The following is a 25096-nucleotide window of genomic DNA, read 5'->3' as shown; positions in this document are numbered from 1 at the left end:
TTCTTGTTTTCCCCTTTTTTTTGTTTTTAACTTTTGTTACTTTGTGTAGCAAGTATAGTAAAGTGGAGTAACAAAAAATTATAAGTTGCCTAGCAGGTACGGACCGTACGTACATTTTTATTTCATCCTCAATTTCAGTACCACCTACACTTTCATTGTTTCACTTCTAATTTGTTAAGATTTAACAAGTTATATTCTCCAAAAATCATCCTTAATTGCATTATCTCACTGTTTGGATCATAGTGTCACCTAGCTGGAGCCAATTGTCAGCATTAATATTTCATCTGTTTTAATTTACTTATCTTATTTATTTTTTAAAAAAAGAATATCTTTTTATATTTAGTATTTTTTTTATTTTAAATTATGTGATGTTGTTGATTTAGCACAAAATTTTAAAAAGAAAGAGAAAAACTTTTGAATTTTTTGGTCTAACTATCAATTATGTGATCATTTCACTAAGGTAAAAATAAAAATTTTAAAGTTAATAAATTTCTAATTATAGAAATGTATAAGGGCGGAGCCATCTTGTGTTCGGAGGAACTCCCTTTGCCAGAAAATGATATTGTTTACACATAGTTAAAATATTTTTTTATGTATATATATTAGATGTCGAACCCCATTCGGCTAGTTCGAATGTCTACTTCTTCAAATTTTCAACCTTCTCAATCAAAATTTTAACTCCGCCACTAGACATGTAGTATTCTTTTTATTACAGATTAAAAAAAATATATCACGTAAATAAAGATTAACGGAATAACTCTTTACATCTTTATCTTACATAAAGTAGTTAAAACCACAAAATTCATAGAACATTTGGGGACATTAAGCAAGACTGAAACAAAAGTAGATGTAAAAATTTAAGAGGGGTTTAAAAGAACGCGTTTTAATAACTTTCAGTGTTCACTTGGCAAAATCGTGAGTAGAAGGGTTCAAGTGACAAATGAAGCCAAATACTAGAGTCTTTCAGGTCATTCCAGTTATTATTATTATAATAATAATAATAATAATAATAATAATAATAATAATAATAATAATAATAATAATAATAATAATAATAATAATAATAATAATAATAATAATAATAATAATAATAATAATAATAATAATAATAATAATAATCGTGAGTAGAAGGGTTCAAGTGACAAATGAAGCCAAATACTAGAGTCTTTCAGGTCATTCCACTTATTATTATTATTATAATAATAATAATAATAATAATAATAATAATAATAATAATAATAATGATAATAATAATAATAATAATAATAATAATAATAATAATAATAATAATAATAATAATAATAATAATAATAATAATCGTGAGTAGAAGAGTTCAAGTGACAAATAAAGCCAAATACTAGAGTTTTTCAGGTCATTCCACTTATTAGCAGATACCTCGCACCACTAGCCATGTTTAAACTATTGTTTCTGAGGACACATTTGATGTGATGAATAAAATGGAATAATTCTGAAATAAATTTTTGGTATGATATATAAATATGTTTTTTAATATGATTTTTGTGGACATTTATGTACTTTTAATTTTGGGTATGCACAAATAGATATTTAAATTTGTATAAAATTGAATAAGTGGACACACGTATTCTACGTGACATAATGTGTGTAGGATACAAAATTGTTGTGTAGGACACCACGTAAGACAAATGTGTTTATTTGTTTAAATTTATACAAATTTAAGTGTCTACTTGTGCACACCCAAAGTTGGAGGACACAAATATCAGGTAAATCCAAGTTAAAGAGTTCGTTTTTGTATTATGTCCAAATTTTTAATACCTCTTAATCTCTTGTTTGATTACAAATTGGGATAACTTATCCATGATTAATAGTTAGTACTTGAATAAGAATGGAATAATAGTATTGGGACAACTTATCAGAAGACAAAGTAGTTAATATGATAAAATATCCCTCAAACCCTTTTTATATACGGAAAAGGATCAAATATACATATGTACTATTAGAAATAGTTTAAATATACCCTTTGTTATACTTTCGGGCTAAATATATAACCCTTCTGTTATACTTTTGGTTAAAATATACACTCTAATTATATTTTGGTACAAATTCACCCTTAATTTTAACGGAATAACATTCGAAAAACTCAAAATTAAATAATTCATTCCTAATTTTAAATATCTGATTTTTTTAGGAATAAATAAAATTTCTAAATACTAATTTGATTTTTTTTCTTAGAAATAATAATACAAAATGCATTGCATAATTTTAAATACTAATATATGAAATTTTTAAATACTAATTTGAGTCTTTTTTTTCTTACAAAATGATAAAAGTAAATGTGTTTTCAAACCACAATGTGTTTCAACTAGTATACTATTGTTTGTAAAAGATATAGAGTATGTGTTTCAATTCCTCTTTTCCATTTACTAGTTGACGGGTATTTTTGATAACATCTCAAGATATAAAGTATACCGTTGTTTGTAAAATACAACATTTTCTGTCTTATCATTTTGTAAGAAAAAATATTCAAATTAGTATTTAGAAATTTTATGTATTAGTACTTAAAATTATGCAATGCATTTTGTATTGTCATTTTTTAAAATTAAAAAACTCAAATTAGTATTTTGAAATTTTATTTATTCTTAAAAAAATCAGATATTTAAAATTGGAAATGAATTATTTAATTTTGAGTTTTTCAAGTGTTATTTCGTGAAAATTAAGGGCGAATTTTGTAGCAAAATATAATGAGAGGGTATATTTGAACCGACAGTATAACAGGAGAGATATATTTATCCCGAAAGTATAACGAGGGGTATATTTTACCCTTTTCCATTTTATATATATCACTTTTCATATATTTGTAAACAAACAATTTAGTTTTAGAAATTATGCAATCCATGTTATTTTTAATACAACAAACTAAACATTCACTGAAAAATAATATCACGATAATTAATCACATCATAACTTATCTTCGAATTAAATGATCCCTTAGTCTAAAAAAAGAAAAGAAAAAAATTAGTTCTCTTTAGCGTATTGCCGTGTATAATGTATGCATACCTATGAAGAATAGCAAAATAAAAGTATAATTGAGGAAATCTTCTGCTAGTCCAAAATCGTTAACTAAAATTGAAAGATTCAATTAAAGAAGAGGAAACTGTAAAGGAGATGGAAGATTTTGGCAGACTTCTTGAATTGCTTTGAATTATCTTTATTTTGGGTTGATTACAAATCTACAAGACCGCCATATTTATACTTGTTCATGGATGGTTTTAATAATTCCTCTAGATATATCTATAAAGTTAATTCTAATAAACTTTATCTTCTAAATATATAAATATTTATTTGACATGATTATCCTAGATACTAGACTAGACTATTCTAAAAATTTTACTAGAACAATTTATCCTATAACTTGAACTTTTTCACACTACCCTGAATCACGATTTGATACAGTGGTAAGTATATATTTTATCTGTAGTATGATTTGCGATAAGGGAACTTGCAAATGCAAAACAGAAGTAAAAAAAGAGAGGGGAAAATCATATATATTTGGTGGACGTTTCAATATAAGAATTGTGAATTTGAAAAATAAAATATAGTACGAGTATATAAAAATCAATCTTATGTTTGGACATGAATATATATTGAAGTTGTGATAAAAAAAAAATTATGAGTAATGTAGAGTTTGGAGTTTTTCGAATTCTAAAATTCTCTGTCTAAATCAGAATCTGGAGAAATATAATGTAAAAATCATCCATGACCAAAGGAGTACTTAAGGCGAATTTATAATTTAAATGAATAAAATCAAAATAAATTATATAATCAATATTCAATACATTCCATGAGAAGAAGAAGAGTGAGCACCGACAAGGGCAAGTAACAAGAAGAAATATTTAGTTTTTCTCTGGATTGATTATTTATAATTATTCATTAGTAGTAGATTAGATGTACAGTACAATTGATTGGTCATGTTATTTGATTAAATGGTCACATGACAAAGGAGGCAAAACTAGTGTGCCTTCTGCAACTATGTCACTCTTTTTTTTCTTTTCTTTTTTAAATTTAATTATTTATTTCTCAGATCTTCTTTTCATTAAATTATTACTATTCACCAAAGTGAAAGGAATACAAAATTAGTACTATAAAGAAAAAGGAAAATAATTGATGATTCCTTTGCTCATATATTCACTACACTCCAAAGGAATCCCCATAGAAAGAACCAGAAATATGCTGGGGAAAAAAAGATACTGCTGATTAAGCTTCTAAAATAAACACTAACAAGTGCTTAAAAGTTATTGATGTGAATGAAGAATGAATACATGTTTTTACCACCAAAGAATGGAATAGTCACTTCTTTAATCAAATATCTCGATTTCGAATTTTTGTTATAAAAAAAAGAAGCTTAATATTCATAGTAAGTCAAGGAAAAAGGTTGTGGATAAGAATTAAGAAAATAATTAATTAATAGTGAAAATAAGAGAGAAGAAAAAGGTAATATGTCGATATCTAAGGAAAGTGCAGTGGTCACTAATCAGCAGCACGGAAGGACCACAATTTCATCCAAATTGTACATGAAAGCAACCATGCACTACGTATATAGTATTTCTTTTGGGATTCAACCTTCTCACCGAACGAGTCACTTGAGACTATTGAAAATATATTAGTGATTTAAAGTTAAATTTTAATAAATATCTTAAATTATTAAAAGAATAGATATCTTATATAAAGTATGTTTTTTTAGCTCTTTGGAGAAACAAAATGATTATTAACTTTATTATAATTGATTTTTTTTTAATAATTCTATTTAATTGATAATATAATCAATTCGCTTAATTTTCTTTACATATAATACTTCTGATGTGTCAAATTTATTTTAATTTTTTTTATATGAAAAGTTTAATTTTATTTTTAACAAATGGTACTCACTTGTTTCTTAAACCTATTATTGCTAAATAAATTAGGGCCTCTCAAATTCAGAAGCCTAAGGAAGTGTTTGATTATGAATTTTTTTTTTGGAATTGAATTCTGAAAAATATTTGTAGCCAGAAAATTCTGGAATTCAACTTGGTTTAATTCTGTAATTTTCAAGAATTTGGAAAAAAAGTTTTTTTTAAATCTAAATTACTCACAAAAAATCAAAAACAACTCCATTTTTTAAATATCATATTTTCCTTTGCAAACAAAAATTACATCTTCTTTTTTTTTCTCAGATTTAAGGTCAAACACCCACTAAGACATCTAGCTTCTTCTTTTTTCAACTCTTTAGTGTCGGCCGTCGGGACTGATCGAAATTCCTCTATTTCTAAATTCGAAAAAAGTAAATAAAATAATATATATTTTTCTCATATAATTTTAAGGGATCAGGTCAACTAGGGATGGATAGCCTTTTTTTTCTTATAAATTTGATTCAAAGTAAAATTTATTTAATCCATTTCTTTTTATTGTTGAATATCTCATTCGTACACATCTTTTTTTTTATTTTCTGAAAAAACTAAGATTCAAATGAATTTACGAAAAGAAACTTCTTTTTGTATTTCTGAAAGAGTTGGTTAGAATCAAATAAAATACGTAAATATCAGACGTGCTATCGCATGGTAGACCATCACAGACACTTAATTGATCGGGTGACTTTAGGAATAAAACATCAATAATCAAGTAATTTTAAAGTATAAAAAAGAGACTTTTTAAGTAAAACAAACTAACTCTCTAAATATTTCGGGTTAAAAGCTGTTATAAAATTGTCCCATGATTTTACGTTAGAAGGAAATTTCTCCATCACTCTTTTTTCTTTTTTTAGAATAAGTAATGTTTTAAGGTTTTAAGAAGGATTTGATTATATACTTCCAAAATAATTATTTTTTATTTACATAATCAAGAATCATTAATTTGTTTTTTTATTAAGGATATATTAGTAAAAACACATCTTAATTTCTAAGAATGTATAGTTTATAAGGGGTATATCCAAATAAAAAACATCACTAATTTTAAAACGGAGGAATATAAGATAATTTAGTTCAAAGTTACATCATAATTAACGGCTCTATTATTTGATGGAAACTATGACGACTCCTGAAATCAAAAATCTCTTGACCAAAACATGTTTAGTATAAGGGAAAAGTCAAATCACTAATTTACAATAAGATTCTCTTAACTTCATTTTAATGACTCGTAATCAAAGAAAGAAAAATTAAATATTAATCTGACTCATCTCAATTTGTGATTAATTAATATATATAATGCTCTTCAAATTATATAGTACTAACTAAAATAAATTCGACTATGAATATAATTTTTATATATTTCATGCATGAACTTGCCACTAAGTGTAATTTTTAATCATAATCAAAACCTGAGAAGTAACATTAGAAACCCCAAAGAATTTGGATACATGAAGTTCACCCATCTTTTTTGTTAGAGCTTCCTTAATTAATGATGAAGTCAATACAAATGTATAAATAAACTTTTTTTTCTTTACTTCTTTGGAAGAGTTTTCACTTATTTATTTGAATTAGTAACTTTAAGATTGAAGGTAAACAATGTTTATTACTAGTGCGATGAGTCCGACTTCAAAATGGACACTTTTTAAACACAACATATTAAAAAAAAATCTAAATACACAGACCAAAACGGACACTTTGCCTACAAATGGGTGAACTATCCCTTACCATTGTAATGTCCATCTACTTCCTGCAAAACAAAATACAAATATTTTAAGGGGTTTGCCCATAAATGGGAGAATTCCAATATTATTTTTTAAAACTTTTCACATGAAGGAATCTTTGTTCTACATGGTAAGTGTATTGTCACAGTCATTTCATATTTTTTTATTCATCTTTTATCATTTTTTACTAATATAATTTTTTGATCGTGAAAAATTGATAGTCATGTCTCAATAATTCGGAAGATTTTTGTATTCAAATGAACAGAGTATTGTAAAATGAAAACATTAAGGACTCCGAGGAATTCCGATTATAAATTTTAGAGTTGTGCGCGTTTAACGGTAAAAAATATTCTAAGTTGTTTTCACCAAAAATATATGAATATTCACTTGTTTTCTTGTTTTGTTATTTTAGAAAAATGGTGGAAGGGATTATTTTCAAAATTTTGATCCAGATATTCACTTCAAATTTTGAAGTTGTTCCTTGTTTTGCAGTAAACATGGAAATAATCGCATTCACCATTTCCATTTGCAGTAAGCTTAGAAAATACGAAAAATTATAATTCGCCTATTTATGAATGAACCTCTTAAAATATTTATATTTTATTTTGCATGAAAGTAGACAACAGTTAGGATGGCAAAAGACAGTTGGTCTATTTCATATGGACAAAGTGTTCATTTTGAAATGATAACTAAAAATGTAACAAATGATACCATTGAGCAAGGAATTTGAGAAGGTAGATAGACAATGTCGAATTTGTTAACACTTGGAAAGTAATTACTAATTTAAAAATGAAATGAAGTAAAGTTGTGACCCAATAAGACGAGGAAAAGTGGTGATTTTCTCTTCACGTTGGTTTGTCTCCCCTCTTGCCTACCTTCGCTTGCACTCTACTCCTTTATATCTATTAACTATCACACTTAGCTTCTTCCCCCTTACTCTCACACACTCTCTCTAAACCACCATCTTCAGAAGTATTAGAGAGAGAGTCACCACTATTATATTTCATCTTCTGTAATATACAATAATGGATGTCTACGGTGTGCAGTCTGCACCTGACTTGTTTCGTATCGATGATCTTCTCGATTTCTCTAACGACGAAATTTTCTCCATTAATAACAACTCCTCCAACACCGGCTCCGACTCTCACCATCAACCTCACTCTCACAACTCTTCCGCCGCCAATTACTACGACGCTCTTCTTCCTAATTCCTCCGAAGACTTCACTGATAACCTCTGCGTCCCCGTAAGAATTTTTCACACTCCTTAATTCATCAACACTTAAAAAAAGCTATTTCATCTAAAACTCAAGTAGAATTTTTCTCTTGTATTAGATAAGATACTTTAATTATGTGTTGAGAAATTACTGTTTTTAATTACTACCAATATTTTTGTTGCAGAGTGATGATGTAGCGGAGTTGGAATGGCTATCGAACTTTGTAGAAGATTCATTTACTAATTTTCCGGCTAATTCCGTTACCGGAACGATGAATCTCATCTCCAATACTACGTCATTTCACGGCAGGTCTAGAAGCAAACGTTCTCGTTCTACTTCAAGCTGGACATCCTCACTCCAAAACACTAACGCTACTTCTATGAAGAACAAGGAGAGCCCAATAAATACCAGAGAAAGGTCATTTCCAATGGTGGACGAAGATGTGCCACGAAGATGCACACACTGCGCTTCGGAGAAGACGCCTCAGTGGAGAACTGGGCCTCTAGGTCCAAAAACACTCTGCAATGCCTGTGGAGTTAGATACAAATCGGGCCGGCTAGTCCCGGAGTACCGACCCGCAGCTAGCCCAACTTTTGTGTTAACACAGCATTCAAATTCTCACCGGAAAGTCATGGAGCTCCGTCGACAGAAGGAAATGATTCATCAACCGCAGCAACAACAACAACAACAAATGCCGCCGTCGACGGAGGAGGGAATGTACGGGCATCACTTTCGGGTCTGCTGACGTCATATAAACAGAGAAGAGACACGTGTCTTCACCGTCGAGCTAACCGTGGACTTCTTTTTTATTATTATCAATATCATGCTAATTTACAATCTGAAACGTTTTTTTTTTTTTTATCTGTTTAGTTTTTATTTTCGGGGGGTTTTCTTGAGAAAATAGAGTTGAGAATAATCCTTATTATTACTTGTTGTGTTGGTGTAATATTTGGAAATTTGAGGAACGCATTTTTATTGAATTTCGCAACAGGCAATTGGGGTTGCGTGATGGGAGGTGGGCTAAGCATTGCACGTGACTGGAATATGCTTGAAAATATTTTACATTTTACGTCACGTTGGATTAAACAGTAATCACATGGCGATCGACTCAATATAATCAAACTTACGATTATCAAGTCACTAGATTCAATGCATCCCTCTACTAAAACAAATTTATTTGAGAGGTTAAACTAGTTACTTTTTTAAATATATATATATATATTCTTTTAGAGAGTTAAGTATTTTATTACTTTTTTTAAAAAATAAATTATTCTTTTCGGTATGAGTTTGTAATTAATATAACAATAATAACATATTCATTTTAATTTGATAAGTGGTGAGGTGTATGCAAATTTTATCTTTATTTTCGTGATGCAGAAAGATTGTTTCAAATAGATCTTGAGATAAAAAAATCACTTTGTGGAACGATTTTTTTTTAAAAGGCATTCTATTCCATAAGCAAAAAGGTTACAGAGAGAGACCAAACCTTACCTCATAAGCTAAAATGGTAAGCCATTCTTACAATTTTAACTTCCAAAATAAAAGCAAAAGAGGAGGATTGCTCCTAATACAGTTAGGTTTCCAAAAAAATGTCTAGGTTAAAATAACTTGTACCATCCGAGAGGAGCTCAACCAGGATCGAAGATGAAAGTGTTTTTTCTTAGTCTGATTCTGAAGTTGGGATGAGCTTCTTCAGTATTCTTCATTGTGGCTATAATTTTCCCCGATAAGTTTATAGTTTCAGTAAAGAAGTCATTTTTTCTATCAAGCTCCGCAAAGTTGGCTAAGAAATCAAGAGTGAAATTTTCTTCCCTAAATATATGAATGAACTGATCAAAAGTTTCCTCTAAAGTCATATATTATGGATGTCATTAATTTCCTCCTTAATACTCCAAGCTGTAGTTGTGGCTTTGTTGATCATTTAATCACAGTCAAGGAATTAGATTCTATAGTGAGAACATTGAAACCGTGATCAATACACCATCTCAATCCAATCATGATAGCCCGTGCCTCGGCCAAGTTATTAGAAGAATGATCAAAATATGTTGTGAAAGCCATGATCATATGACCCATATGATTCCTTAGAATACCTCCGCCACACACACTTACGGGATTACCCTTAGAGCATCCGTCAACATTAAGCTTGCATTCTCTGTGAGTAGGCTTATTCCACATGACTGGAGTGATATCAAGCTTAGGGCGGAGCCACCCTCGACCAAGGGGTGTCAAGCGACACTTATTCGCCGGAAAAATTACATTATATATATAGGTCAAAATTTAATTTAATGAATATATATATACAAGTGTTGGCATCTCTTGACACAAGATGAAATTCTAGTTTAGTAGTTAAGGAGTTGCAAAAATTGCTTGAGATTGTGTGCTCTATCCTTGTTGTTAACCCTTTAATAAAAATCCTGGCTCTGTCACTGACCCGCCCGCTTAATATTGTCCATCATCCGACAAATGCTTCGAAAGTTTGTGGGAAACTTTAGGGAGGCCGGAGGGGAACTGGGAAGTGAGGATCAAATGGATGGGGTATGTAGCTTGATGAATAATGTTGCTAGAAGTAGTTTTGGTGCCTTCATATTCATATTTTCCAGAATTGGTGGTTGTTGTCTAGTGTAAGTTACTCGATGAATTGCAGCATTAAGAGCTTGTTTGAATAGGCTTATTTTAAGTACTTTTTAAGTTAAAATAGCTTTTAAGCTTTTTTATGGTGTTTGGGTAAATGAAGAAAGTGCTTTTGAACACTTATTTTAAGATAAAACAGCTTAAAAAAAGTTGAAAGTGAAAAACTGAAATTTTCAACTTAAAAAATACAGTTTAAAAAATGTTTATCCAAACAGGCTCTAAGTTGCCATGATTGAAGGGGTAGTCTAATTATTGTAGCTTCATTTTGCATTACTTTGCTGCTCTGTTTCTAAGCTTTTCATTATATTCATTCACAAGTTCACTCCCAAATACGGTAAAATAATGCAAGATGAAAGATATGTCTTATCGAATGGTTGTGAGACGAACAAATATTGTATGGACAATTGTTCTCCTCTAATGTGCAAAAAGTTTAAACTAGTACTATATAGTTCTGTTCTGTAAAAATGTTGAGGGCCTGCTTGGCCATGAAAATAGCTCTATTTTGGTACTTTATTCAACTATCATATCTTGATGAAAGAGTCGAAATGACATATTAGTAATGAATCGAGTTAAAAGTAAAAGTCGTGACAGAGTTAATATAATGTTCTTGAAACCAATTCACTTGAGAGAGAGATATGTGTATTACTATATACTCCCTTCGTTCACTTTTACATGTCCGCTATACCAAAAATATATTTTCACTTTTATTGGTCATTTTTAACATATACTGAGAAAAATATACATTTTTCATGTTTTACCCTTTACAATTATTATTTATTCTCCAACTAATGGAATATTGTGTCCTCAGACTTGCTAGATATCTTAATCGTTATTTTCACGGCAATATCCCATCTAATCTTAACTTCAATTTCATTCTTCTTGTGGGGTTAGACAAGGAGTGCACATATCCTATTTAACTTCTCCTTACTCTAGAACTCTCAAATGAACCATCAATAAACGCTACAAATGTTACTTCTCTTATTAACTTTGAATTGGCCAACTATGATTCACCAGTTTGCTTAGTAAAGACAGTATCAACTAGTAGTTCAAAATGACCAACTGCTAGAATTAATGGTACAAGGCAGGAATATGATGGTCATGACAAAAAGGTTTTTTTCTTTTTTGGCTTGTAAATTAGGGTCTGAAGTACAGAGCAAGGGTTAGATTCCAGCAACAGTGATCTCTAGTCAGTAGAAAGCCCATGCCCCAAAACTTGTACACTCAAACCATCACTTATTCAGAATTGAAAAAACAAGCAGAATCCATGACTTTCAAGGCTGTGCAGCGAAGTCAGAGTTGATAACTGAACTATAAAATGACCAAAACCAGAGCTCCCCGAATGCTCTTTCTTAAATGAAAAGGAAAAGGGAGCGAGGTGAAGGGAGACAGAGAGAAACTGTATTTGGCACCTGATGTCCACCATGTGTTGGATCATATAAAACAAGAGTGCAGTTCAGTCAGATGGATGTGCCATAATTGCTTATCTTTGTAACTTCCTTGGTGAGAACATTCCTTTTTCACCTCTGAAGCAAGGTTGGAAACCAGATACCAAAAATCAATGTCATCAAGAGAAGATAGGAATAATTTCCACTTATTTATTCAAAAAAGAAAAAAAGCAAAAGATGGTACAATCTGACTAAGGTCACATACACCTTAACATCACAACCTTCCCATATCATGTTAATGCTTTGGATCATTTAACTGAAGGAGCAAATATCCAAATTGAAGCCCTCGTTTTGAATTCTAAAAGCAACACTTAAAAATACATCACTTGAATCTTAATCAGTTGAACATCATTACAATTTATAACCTCACCACATATCAGATAAGTGAAATACACCAAAGGTCATACCTGATGCCACATGGTCAAAGTATTATCATCACTAGTCAGGAGCCATTTCAGTAATTTTCGTAAGTTTTTCTAATATTATTTTGGGAGAAAGAAGTTCATACAGGAATGTGTGTTCAAATAATTGTAAAGTAATATTTTTGAAGTGCTACAGAGTTCTGTGAGATGAAGTTGAAATTATTTGCTTCTTCATCCAAAAGTATCCTGGAAACTTTCTTGAGGAAACTTTAATCAAACCTTTTCCAAGTTTTTCAAAGGTTCACACATCCATACGTCTCCTATGGTGATACTGGACTTAGTTAAAATGCTTGTGAAATATATTGCTTATTCGTAATCTTCTCCTCACATCTGTTGGTGTGGTTTCACTTCTTTAAAATCAAAGTAATGAAGAGCGTTTGTTGTTTGAGAACTACACTAAATCTCTAAAAAAGTCATAACAATACTACTCCCGCTGTTTCAAATTTTTGGTTTTATTCAGAGTACGAGAGTCAAACTAATGTTCCGTGTGAATTCGGACGTAGAATCTTCAATTTTTTTGGAATAAAATTTACAAATTTAGAAACTACATAAAAAGTAAGACAAGTCATATAGTTAACAATTCAAAATATTTGGGAAGTATTTGAAAAATTAATGGTCAAAGAAAATATCATTTGACCATCCAAATAGCAACTAAAACAACGAAATTGAAACTGAAGGAGTACTAGTTAGTCATGCCACATCTCAAAACGTACCAAAGTGTGCATTCTTGAATTTCTCTTTACTCTCAATCTGAAACATATAGAATGTGCTTGGCTGCTGGTGTCTATTGCATGTGTCAAAAGAGGAACAACCGTATATTTCAACGCAAGTCACGGCCAGTTGAAATGATTGTGAAGATGATAGTTCAGGAAGTTTACTTTCGAGGGAACTTGAAAGCCAGGCTAGCTAGGAAATTAGAAAACTTTGAACGTTTATCATAGTTGACAAATAAGTTTAATGTCTAGAAGTTTTTAGTTGTAACCTCAATCACTTGAGCTCTATGTACGGCGGGTAAGGTTGTTTTTCTGTATTGTGATTCTCACTTTGGTAATGGAGAAGTTCTTAGTTACAAAAAAAAGGTAATTTATATGTATTAAATAAACGAAGCAGCCAAATAAGTCAAACTAAGATAGTACAGGCATTATATTATGTTTGATTTCAATTCTTAAAAATACTATATATTGCAACATGGTTTAATAACCAATAAGCATGTATATATAAGAGGAATGGGCAGATGGTGATTATACCATCAAAATAAGGAAAAAGACTGAAGTAGAGTTGGCTTTTGAGAATAAAAAATGAAAAACCCAGTTTAATTTTCTTAACCCGTGTCTCCTCCAAAATTTACATTGCATGGAATTAAGTAGGATTTTCAATGCAAAGTCATATGAGGAAACAGTCAACTAACTAGCTCAATCAGTCATGTTCTCCCATTTTAATTTTCTTGTAGGGCTAAATCTCAAATTCATAGTTAACAACTTCAACACGTGCAAATATGTTTTCTTCTCTTATCTTTTCATATCAACTTTAAGGTATCATGGAAATAGTAGATGAGCCTATTTGTTATATTAGAAAGGAGCAGTGTAGGAAACTTACTTGTGACCGAAAGCATGAAACTTCTATTCGGGGAAACTCCTTAAGAACATATTGGAGGCCTGGGAAAACATATAGTATTAATTAGGAAAATTCCTACCTAATAAATCACTAATAGAAATATTCGACCTTGCTAAGCTATGTCTCGTCCATATGACAACTGTGGATTATGGACTTCCTTGAACATGGATAACCAGAGAGAGCTGATTGCAAACCTGCAGCTTGCCTTTCCATCTTAGATATGCTGACTGTATGACACGACGGATTTGTTTGCCTACTTGCCTGTATAAAGCATTAAGATAGAACAGAAAATCCAGCTTGTTCAGATATGCTAGTCATGAAGAATACACAACAAGGCAGACGGAAATGCAAACCTGAGTTTTGTCCTTCCTCATATCATCTCTCCTTCAGCTTGTACCGCTTGATTCTGCAATGATAAACTAAGAATAAGATTAACTTCACTTCTTGAACAGATCTGTCTACAAAGTAATATAGTTTAATTAAACTAATCAAATAGGCAATCATCACTAACTTTTTCAGCTTGACAAACATTTGCTCCCCGAGCACCAGTTAAAATGGATCCATCCAAACAAAAAAAATAAGTTAACGAATCATAACCTTAAATCAGGGAAAAGAAAATGTCGTACCTCCAATTTAGCACTCTCAGTCTTCAGAAGGTCAATTGATTTCTGTAATTCTTTGACTTTTGCATCTGCCCTAGAAAGCAAGACCTGCTCCCATGATTAAAAATTATAAATTCATCATTCAAGTCCTAAATTTGTGACAAAATTGCCTGCTACTGGAAATTGTCAAAAGAACTCAAGCTACTCTAACCAGGCAGTATACCCATGAACAATGATTTCAAGTGTTACACAAGCCACATCAAAAATCTCACACTATATAAAAAGATTTAAACAACTTTAAAAGATTTAAACTTGTCCTCTCTATTATCACTGGTTCCTAAGCAAGTAATGAATCTAATGTCCTACAATTTGTAACAAAATACCCTGCAACTGGTAAGTTGTCAAAAGAACACAAGCTGCTATAACCACACAGTATACCAATGAACAGTGATTTCCAGGGTTGCACAAGCCACATCAAACATCTCACACTTGATATAAATAGAATAAGCAATTTGTCCACTTTTACCACTGGTTCCTAAGCATATAATGAATCTAAGATCCTAAATGAATTTCAGATATACTCCTGTCACATGGAGAACAACATAGAAGCACTGGTAGTCACCTCTTCACGCACAAATAACTGCATAGCACTGTAGTACAAAAAAGGTCTTGGCCCTACACGAGTAAAGATCACTCAGGAAAACAGGAAGACAAAGGACCAAACAGTTGCACACACATATGAGTCTACGTACAAAATTTTGAAGGCTACATTACATTGACCTCCTTACTAGACTACTAGTTATTTCATAATAGCTTAGATCTTTAACCTCTCTTTTAGTCTGCATAATAACATAGATCTAAGCTCAGTTTTTCCAATAATTACATTTACCTTGCCTCAGCTTCCACAAAAAAGGCCAAGTATTAATAAGACTATTAGCTTAACATATCTTGCTGATTTACCCATGCTAGAAAATGAGACAACTAAATAAAAATATCAAGACAACATAATTTTTTTTTCAAAGTTCTCCTTATTCTTTGACACGTTGTTCCAAATGAAATTGTTAAAATAAACATCAACTGTCAATAGAAGCCTTGATACATCGACAACTTTGGCACATCAAAGAACAAAGCTTATGACAAAAGGGCAGACTTTTGTACCAACTATTTGAAGCCCATACAGCATGTCATCGTAAATCAAATAAGAGGTCTCTCTAATTTTTACAAAGTACAAGAGAGGTTACTTAAATTATGTAATGATATTTTGTATACATACCTATAATACTCAAGTAAGAAAAGTGCAATCTAAGCAAGCTGATAATAGACTACTAAAGCTTGCTAAAAATGAACCAATTGCAAATCAAACACCCTTTGTCCTTTATCGTGTGGGACCCAAAGGAAATAGGAAGTAAGTAGATAACACTTTGACTATCTCAAACCACATGTGTCCATTCCTGAAATATGACTCAGTGCCTAAGACTTGAATAGACTTACGTTTCAGACCCAGGGCTCCAACACCAAGGACAGGTCCAGTAGTTGCTAGGGGGTGTGAAGGAGCAAGGAGAAGACCCTCTGCAGCATATTCTCCATTGATCAAATCTAAGGCTACGGCAAGAAATTAAAATACAATGTAACAATTGGATGAATGGTAAGAACTAACCTCTGACCTTCCCAAAAACCAAGTCCTCATATACAGTATATTCACACTTCAAATCTTGTGAGGTATCCTGCAACCAGCATGCCCAAATTTAAGTAATTTATGCAATGACCAAAAGAATAACACGTAATCATTACTTAAAAAAAACCATCTTATTTAAGGTAGCACAAGTAGGGTTTTTCTAAGAGGAATAGGTCTCGGAAACAAACAATAGCGTTGCATCATGCGCCATTTACTCGAATTTATGCAATGCAATACAAGCAAAATACTCCACCATGGTGGGAAGAGATCTGATAGAGAGGAAACAACAGCAAAGATGATAGGGATAGTATAATCTTCTCATTCAAAATCAGTGTCATCCGACATCCAAAGCAGATGAGGCTTAATTCCTTTCAAAATCCATAATACCGTAGAGAGCATCATAGAAGTCAAAACAACTTAACAAACTCAGTAATTGTTGAATAACGAAAATATATAATTGCAGTTTTGACTTCCTCGAAAACCTCATTATTTTTCCGTAAATCAAAATTTTTAACCAAGTCAGTGCTCAAAGTATTGTATAAGCTGTCTATATGATTCAACCCTAGCCATCCACAATCATCTCAATCTGCCAACAATCCAGACAGCACATTATTTTCTCTTTACGCCTAAAATGAAAGTGAAATGAAAGGAATCTTTTAATGATTTCTACATCTCTCACTGTTTTGAAACAATCTTCTGTCTCTTTCATTAGATGTGTGCCAAAGGGGGCATCGCGGTGTTGGAAATTGGCAAACTAAGATGTGGTGGTTTAATACTTTAATTCTTATAATTTATAAATACGACAAACTTCAATAACCTCAGCAACAGTGCATCCAGTTCTCAGGTCTTAATTCATTAAAAATAGATGCAGTTGTCAATATTCATGAAGTTGGACTGAGATAATTGTGTTTTGGTAACTTGTAGAACAAATTTCCAGTTTTTTGTTACTTTGATTGATGAAGTTATTTTCTCCAAGGGAAATATTGCCACCAAAGAGGAGCAAATGTTCACTTCTGATAAGCAAATAACTACCCTCACTTACAAATATCATACATCTTTACCATATCGCTTACTTCAATCAAAACATAAAGATTGTTATGAATACTAAATATTATCCTACCTTGTACAATTATCATATGTCATCAACTTTTATATCGAACAAACCATGGAAAATGAATCTCCCTAGGTAACATAAAGCATTCAAACTGAAAGTTATAGCAATGAAACGATTGTGCTTGTAATTAAGTTGATATGGAGCTACGGGATCAAACTGTTAATTTGGAAGCAACGACATACATAAACACTTGCATTAGAAAGTCATAATTTTCTAACGTGACACGAAGGAGGCATAAAGCCTACATCTAAAGCGATAATAATGGAGCTTACTAGTGTTTGATTGAAGTGCGCAGAGAAGGTGGTTAAAATACGATCGAGATGAGATTTGGCCACCACAATTGCATTCTGGAAGGTGTTTTCTACGGTCTTCCGGACAAGCTGCGCCTGTTGCACTGCGTTGTCGATCCATGGAACAATCTCTCCCAAGGTATTTGACTTGTCATCATGCTTAACTCTTTCTAGTGGTAATGAAGGCGACGGCGAGTTTGCATTTGCTCCCGATGAATCGGCGATTGCCGCCACTGTCAAGTGATCGCGTGTTGTGAAATGGGACTTGGCGTGAAGGTAAAGGACGATGTTCCATCGGACTGTGTATCGGACCCGAATTTGTTGCGAGGATCCAGCTTGAGGTTATTGGAGCAGGAACGTAAATTGCAAGATTGGTCCCCAAATCTCACTTTGGTTGCAATTTGTCCTCGTTTCCGTAATATTTTTTATAAAAAAATATACATAACGGAGGAGATTATACATATAGTAGAGTTGAGAATAGAACCTCCCAAACAAAATGAACTTTTTCATGTTTAGTTTTATTGGTCATATATTAGCAAAAAAAAAAAAATCAAGAATGAAATTTAGTGTTGTATTGTTTGTATATGTGACATGTTAACCAGTGAATAAAACGCTAATAAAAATTAATTTAAATTAAATTGGGTCAATTTCAATATATTTGATGTTCCATAATTCTTATTCGAAAAAGACATTAAAAAATGAGATTTTCGTCTATTATTCTTTTATATTCAAACAAATTCAAAAGATTTTTTTTCGTATTTAAGATATATAGAAATGTACTAATATATTATGTTTATGTCAATTATCGGGATAAAAAATTGTGTGTATAACTATTCTCTTTAATTTATCGATCTTCAATTAATATACATACTTTGTAAGTATCTAATGGTACTCATTTCAGAAATTCATGTGGTAATATAGTCGCTGAATTGTCGTATAGAACTAAACTCATTTTGATGTTTAAAATAAATATAATTATTTGTCATTTAAAAAGTCGGCTGAGGTAATCTAAACTATATTAAATTAGATTAAAAATAACGATAAATAAACAATTTGAAATTACTTTTCAAATGTTTTGATACTCTATGATGTGCATATAACTTGCAAGGTAGAAAATATATGAATGTGATGGCATTTGTCGATAACTTCATTTGAATATTTCATTGTCTAAGTGGAAGATTTTCCTCTTGCTCATTAGTTAGTGGGTATGCAAATGAATAATTATAACTAACAAGACTGGGTAACAACATGGGAGAAATAATTAGCACAACTATTTTTTTATCTTGTTAGCTAAAAGTTCTACGTCATCTACATATATAATTGTCTTCACTTGACGCTGAATGTTATTGTATTATACTATTTTTTCTTTTCTTCACTTGTGATCTTTCTTCTTGTTTTTGATGCTCTACTTCTTTTATTGTATAAGGGCATACAAATTTTTAGATATTCTTAAGCCTTTATATTGATTTCCTTTATGTAATCGTAAAAAACACACTAACTTTTAAAGCTAACTTATTCTGTCCTAATATTACATATTGTTATGTGGTTAATGCATGATGATACACAAAAAAATTATATCTATAATAAAACAATTATGTGGATGTTCACTCATTCACTTTATTCCCCCCACCCCCACCTTACTTTGTTCTCTATGCCTACCATTTTACTTTTTTCCTAACTCATCATTTACCCCTTGAAAATTGGCTATAAATAGCCACTGATTCTGTGGGATGTAATACATAGAAACAAAATTTTTCTTCTCTTTTGTGTTCATTTCTGTTTTTTGCTTACTCTTCTTATAATTTAATTACTTTTATAATACGTTATCAGCACGATACTCTAATTTTCTTCGGATAAGTTAACTTCTATTTCAGGTATTGAAGAAATTTAATTTTAGTTGTCTTTGTTATTTCTAAATTAATTTCTATCTCAGTTTTCATTATGTCAAATTTATCAAAACCTGAGTTTGTAGCATTTGACATTACCGAAAAAATTATTTGTCATGGATTCTTTATGCTGAAATTCACCTTGACGCTAAAGGTCTTGTGATACTATTAAACAAGAAAATAAAGCATCAAGTTAAGATAAAGCAAAGGCCGTGATTTTCCTCTGTCATCATATTCATGAAAGATTAAAAACTGAATATTTAACTGTGAAAGACCCTCTTGAATTATGAACTAATTTGAAGGATCGATATGATCACCTAAAACTTACGGTGTTACCGAAAGATTGATACGAGTGGATGCACCTTCGATTTCAAGATTTTTAAACTGTGACAGAGTATAATTTTGTTATTCACAAAGTAAGTTCCATATTAAAATTATGTGAAGATACTACCACTGATGATGACTTACTTGAGATTTTTTTTTCACTTTTCACGCTTCAAATATGTTGTCACAACAACAATATCGTGAAAGGGGTTTAAGAAAATATTCTGAATTAATTACATACTTACTTGTGGCTGAGAAAAATAATACTTTGTTGATAACAATCATGAAGCCCGTCCCACTAGTCTGTTCCATTCCGTGAAGCGAATGTTGAAGCAGCACATAATTAACCTGAATCAAGACAAAATAATTATTGTAGTCGCGGCCGTAGCCGTGGTCGTAGACGTGGTAAAGGACAAAACAATTATCCTCATCATGATGAAAATAAACATGAGAATAATAAAGTTTCTCAAAATAATCCTTCTAAGGATAAAATTCAATATTTGTCACCGGTGTGGTGTGAAGGGTCATTGGGCATGTGAATGTCGTACGCCTGATCATTTTGTGAAACTTTATCAAGCCTCTCTCAAAAGAAGAGATAATAATGTGGAAGCACACTTGGATTTTTGGAATGATGATAATGAAACAACTCCTTCAAATAAATGTGAAGATATTGAGGCAAATCTTGCTTATAAAATGATGATTTTGAAGGTCTCCCAAATATTACTTATTTGGAAGCTCAAGACTTTTATGAGAATATGACATAGCGTTCCTGATAGAAAAAGACTACTCCTTCAGAAAACAAACTTATTCAAGTTCTTTTTCCCAAAAAAGTCCCGCTCCGACATCTTATTTCTTGCCTTAGTAATGTGCAATCAGCTACTTGGCACCTTCCCTTATTCTCCTTTCGATGCAGTTCACGATACGGAGCTGCCAACTAGCTAAGATCTTGCAGCACGTGAGCACGAGTCTCTCTAATGATTGGAAAAATACTTAATATCATAAAACGGAAAGTGCACGGACAAACGTCATTTCCCACCTTGGCATTTTGAATCCCGTTGAATGGCTATGGTTTCGCACCTCAATCCTTATTTGAAGGCCAAAGGCGAGGGTTTCCAGCAGGCCCCCATAGTATGAAGAACTACTCGGGGGATTGCACCCCTTGGCCTAACCTACCCAAGGTAAGGTGTGTAGCAACAACTAATAGCCTTTTTACTTACTATGCCTTTGAAGGCTCTCGGCCTTGGTCACTCTTTTAGCTAAGTATCCCATTTTTTCCTTGAGAGGAACCAAGATTGTAAGACAAAGCTCGTGAGCTTATTTTTAAGGCGAACCGTATAACGGCTGGAAAGAAAGATACCCTCGAATGAGGGAACATTTATCAGTCACCTAGAAGAAAGGGTGGTGCTGGAATTTTTGAAAAGCAATTTTTTATGATGTTCATGACCAATTGGGGACGGATAAGGCATTTGGGCAGGCTATTGGAGAAAGATCACATACTTTTGAAAAACTTCCAGCCATCAAGAAGACGAAAAAATTCAGTCTTCGAGATCTTATAACACAAGAAAATCATGAATGAGAGCTCTCTTCCTATGGCAAGCGCAGCGAGTCCACGATAAGATAGTTTTGTCCTGCCTAGCGCGAGCCATAAGAGTAGAAATCTGCAAGACACTCCCTTTTACAGGCCCATTTTCAAGCTCTTAAGGAGATTTCGATCAAGATCTTCTCTCCTCACCCGTTAACCTCTAAGTAGGAATAGATTCTATGAGTCGTGATTGATAGGTCAAAGGGTCCTACCTTGAACAGCGAGGGAGTGAGATTTTAGGTTTCATAATATTGAATGGAGAACTGATCATCTAACTGGGGATAAAACTTATAAAAATAGTTATTGATTTTCTATTATGTTTGCTACTATGTTGTCCTTCGTAAATGTGTTTCTTAAGGCAGTGCAATTTCTTATGTTGTTAGTTTTTAATGTTCTTATAATGTATCTTTTTGTTTAAGAAAAATATGGAAATTTCTTAGTCATCAGTTTGATTCAAAATCAATTATGATGCTATGTGTCTTATCGATAGTGCCACAACACACACTATTTTAAGGGATAAGAAATATTTTTCTTATTTGATTATGAAAGAATCTAGTGTTAATACAATATCTGGTAGTACAAGATTAATTAAAGAATCCAAAAGGCTAAAGTTGTACTTATTGGAGGAACAAATTTGACAATTAATGAAACATTATATTGTAGTAGGTCTCAAAGAAACTTATTAAGTTTCAAAGACATTCGTCAAAGTGGCTATCATATTGAGACTACAAATGATGAAAATGAATGAATATCTTTATATTACTACAATGATGTCGGGCAAGAAGTTTATACCTGAAAAGTTACCCGTTTTTTCATCCGAATTATACTTCACAAGTATTAGTATGGTTGAAACACATGACATAGTAAATCAAAGATTTACTTACTCAAATGATTTTATTATCTGCCATGATCGGTTGAGTCATCCAGTTTTAATATGATGCGCAAAATAATTCAGAGTTCACATGGACACTCTTTAAAGAACCAAAAGATTCTTCAAGACAAATTGATTACTAGACCATCAGTAATCAAAGTGAGAATTGAATCTCCAACATTTCTGAAACGTATGCAAGGTGATATATGTGGGCCCATTCACCCATCATGTGGACCATTTAAATATTATATGATTTTAATAGATACATCTACAAGATGATCACATATGTGTTTACTATTAACTCATAATATGACATTTGCGAGATTACTTGCTCAAATAATTAAGTTAAAAGCACAATTTTCAGATTATACAATAAAGACAATTCGTCTTGATAATGTTGGTGAGTTCACATCTCAGGCATTTAATGATTATTGTTTGTCCACTGAAATAACAGTTGAGCATCCGATTGTTCATGTTCATACTCAAAATGGTCTAGCAAAATCATTGATTAAACGACTCTAATTAATTATTAAACCAATTCTTATGAGAACAAATCTTCTCATTTCATTATAGGTCATGTTATTTTGCATGGAGCAAGTTTTGTGCGGATCAGACCCACAAGTTATCATAAAATATTCTCATTACAATTGGTTTTTGATCAGGAGCTAAATATTTCCCATTTTAAAATATTTGAATGTGCAGTATATGTTTCAATTGCTCCACCACAATGTACAAAGATAGGTTCTCAAAGAAGGCTGAGATATATGTTTGGTATGAATCTCCTTCTATCATAAAATATTTGAAACCTATGACTGAAGATTTATTTACTGCAAGATTTGTTAATTGTCATTTTGATGAATCAGTATATCAACATTAGGGAAATAAAATAAGCAGTTGAAAAAATAAAATAAATTTGAATATATTATCACCATCTCATTTAGATCTTCGTACAAATAAATGTGAATTGAAAGTTCAAAAGATAATTTGTTTGCAAAATATTGCAAATCAACTGTCATATGCATTTACTGACCTATCCAGAGTTACGAAATCTCATATTTCAACTGTTAATGCTTCAATTCGAGTTGATGTCCCAATAAGATAATTAATTAACGTAAATGAGTCTAAACTACGCTTAAAACGTGGTAGGTCTATCGGTTCCAAAAATAAAAATCCTTAAAAAAAAAAGAAGAAAACAATCAAGATTATCATGATATGAAAGAACCTGCTCAAGAAGAGCGAGGAGACATAACAATTGATAAAACCTTGAAAGAGGCTGGGGCGCCTGAAAATAATGAAGAAATTTCAATAAATTATGTCTCATCAAGAAAAATATGGAACCGAAATAATGTAATTGTCGACAATAGTTTTTCTTATAATGTTGCTATTGAAATAATGCAATAAAATGAGGATCTTGAACTAAAATCTATCGAGGATTGTAAACAGAGGAATGATTGGCCAAAATGGAAAGTTACAATTCAAGTTGAATTAGTTTCGCTTGAAAAACGCAAAGTTTTCGGACCGATAGTCCGAACACTTGAAGGTATAAATTTAGTAGGGTATAAATGGGTATTTGTGCGAAAACGAAATGAAAAAAATAAAGTTGTAAGATATAAAATACGACTTGTGGCACAAGAATTTTCGCAAAAATCTAGCATTGATTATATGAAAACATATTATCATGTGTTGGATGCAATCACTTTCAGGTATCTAATAAATATGTCAGTTCATGAAAAACTTGGCATGTATCTGATGGATGTCGTTACAGTCTATTTATATGGCTATCTAGACAATGATATTTTTATGAAAATTTCTGAAGGATTTAAAATGCTTGAAATATATAAAGATTCCCAGAAAACTTATTCAATAAAACTTCAAAAATCTTTATACGGACTGAAATAATCAGGGCGAATATGGTACAATCGTCTTAGCGAATATTTGATAAAAAAAGCATTTAAAAATAATTCAATTTGCCCTTATGTCTTTATTAAAATGTCTGAATCTGAATTTGTCATAATAGTTGTATATGTTGATGATTTGAATATCATTGGAACTCCTGAAGAACTTTTAAAGACAATAAAATGTCTGAAAAAGAAATTTAAAATGGAAGATCCTCGAAATACAAAATTTTGTTTTAGACTACAAATTGAACATTTTGCAAATGAGATATTTGTCCATCAATTAACATATAGTATAAATATTTTATAGAGATTTTACATGGATAAAGCACACCCACTGAGTACTTCAATGCTTGTGAGATATCTTGATATTAATAAGGATCCATTTCGACCTCATAAAAATGATGAAGAGTTTGTTGGTGCTGAAATACCATATTTTAGTGCATTAATGTATCTTGCCAACAATTCTAGATCAGATATAGCTTTCTCTATAAACTTGTTAGTAAGATTTAGTTCATCTCCAACACAAAGACATTAGAATGGAGTCAAGCATATATTCTGATACCTTCGAGGGACCATCAGTATGAGATTGTTTTACTCAAATGAATTCACATTAGAATTAATTCACATCAGAATTAATTGGTTATGCAGATGCAGGATATTTGTCTGATCTCCATAAAGGTCGATCACAGACAGGATACTTATTTAAATGTGGTGGTACAACTATATCATAGTATTCAACAAAACAAACTATGGTTGTCACTTCTTCAAATCATGCAGATATAATAGTCATTCATAAAGCAAGTCGAGAATGCGTTTGGTTAAGATCAATAATTCAACACATTTAAGAAACATGTGGTCTTTCTTTGAAAATAGACCTTCCAATAATAT

At 31.5% G+C, this 25096-nt stretch overlaps 1 protein-coding gene and 1 pseudogene across 1 annotated transcript; one reads left to right on the top strand and one right to left on the bottom strand.

Moving 5' to 3' along the window:
* The first annotated feature begins 7470 nt into the window (after positions 1 to 7470).
* LOC129884783 (GATA transcription factor 4-like) lies at positions 7471 to 8816 on the top strand. The gene is made up of 2 exons (XM_055959067.1): positions 7471 to 7884; positions 8039 to 8816. The coding sequence occupies exons 1-2, from the start codon at positions 7666 to 7668 to the stop codon at positions 8597 to 8599; spliced, it is 780 nt and encodes a 259-aa protein (XP_055815042.1). The 5' UTR covers positions 7471 to 7665; the 3' UTR covers positions 8600 to 8816.
* A 2352-nt stretch (positions 8817 to 11168) lies between these two features.
* Positions 11169 to 17989, bottom strand: LOC129884056 (RGS1-HXK1-interacting protein 1-like; annotated as a pseudogene).
* Positions 17990 to 25096: the final 7107 nt, after the last annotated feature.

This window comes from Solanum dulcamara, chromosome 4 (assembly GCF_947179165.1).
Source record: "Solanum dulcamara chromosome 4, daSolDulc1.2, whole genome shotgun sequence".
Lineage (NCBI taxonomy): Eukaryota > Viridiplantae > Streptophyta > Magnoliopsida > Solanales > Solanaceae > Solanum > Solanum dulcamara.
This window is presented reverse-complemented; position numbering and strand designations above follow the sequence as displayed.

Excerpts from the sequence above, each read along its gene's own strand:
- LOC129884783 (XM_055959067.1), top strand. The coding sequence starts at position 7,666 with ATGGATGTCTACGGTGTGCAGTCTGCACCTGACTTGTTTCGTATCGAT. Across the intron at positions 7,885-8,038 it reads CTGATAACCTCTGCGTCCCC|AGTGATGATGTAGCGGAGTT; the intron begins GTAAGAATTTTT and ends TTTTTGTTGCAG.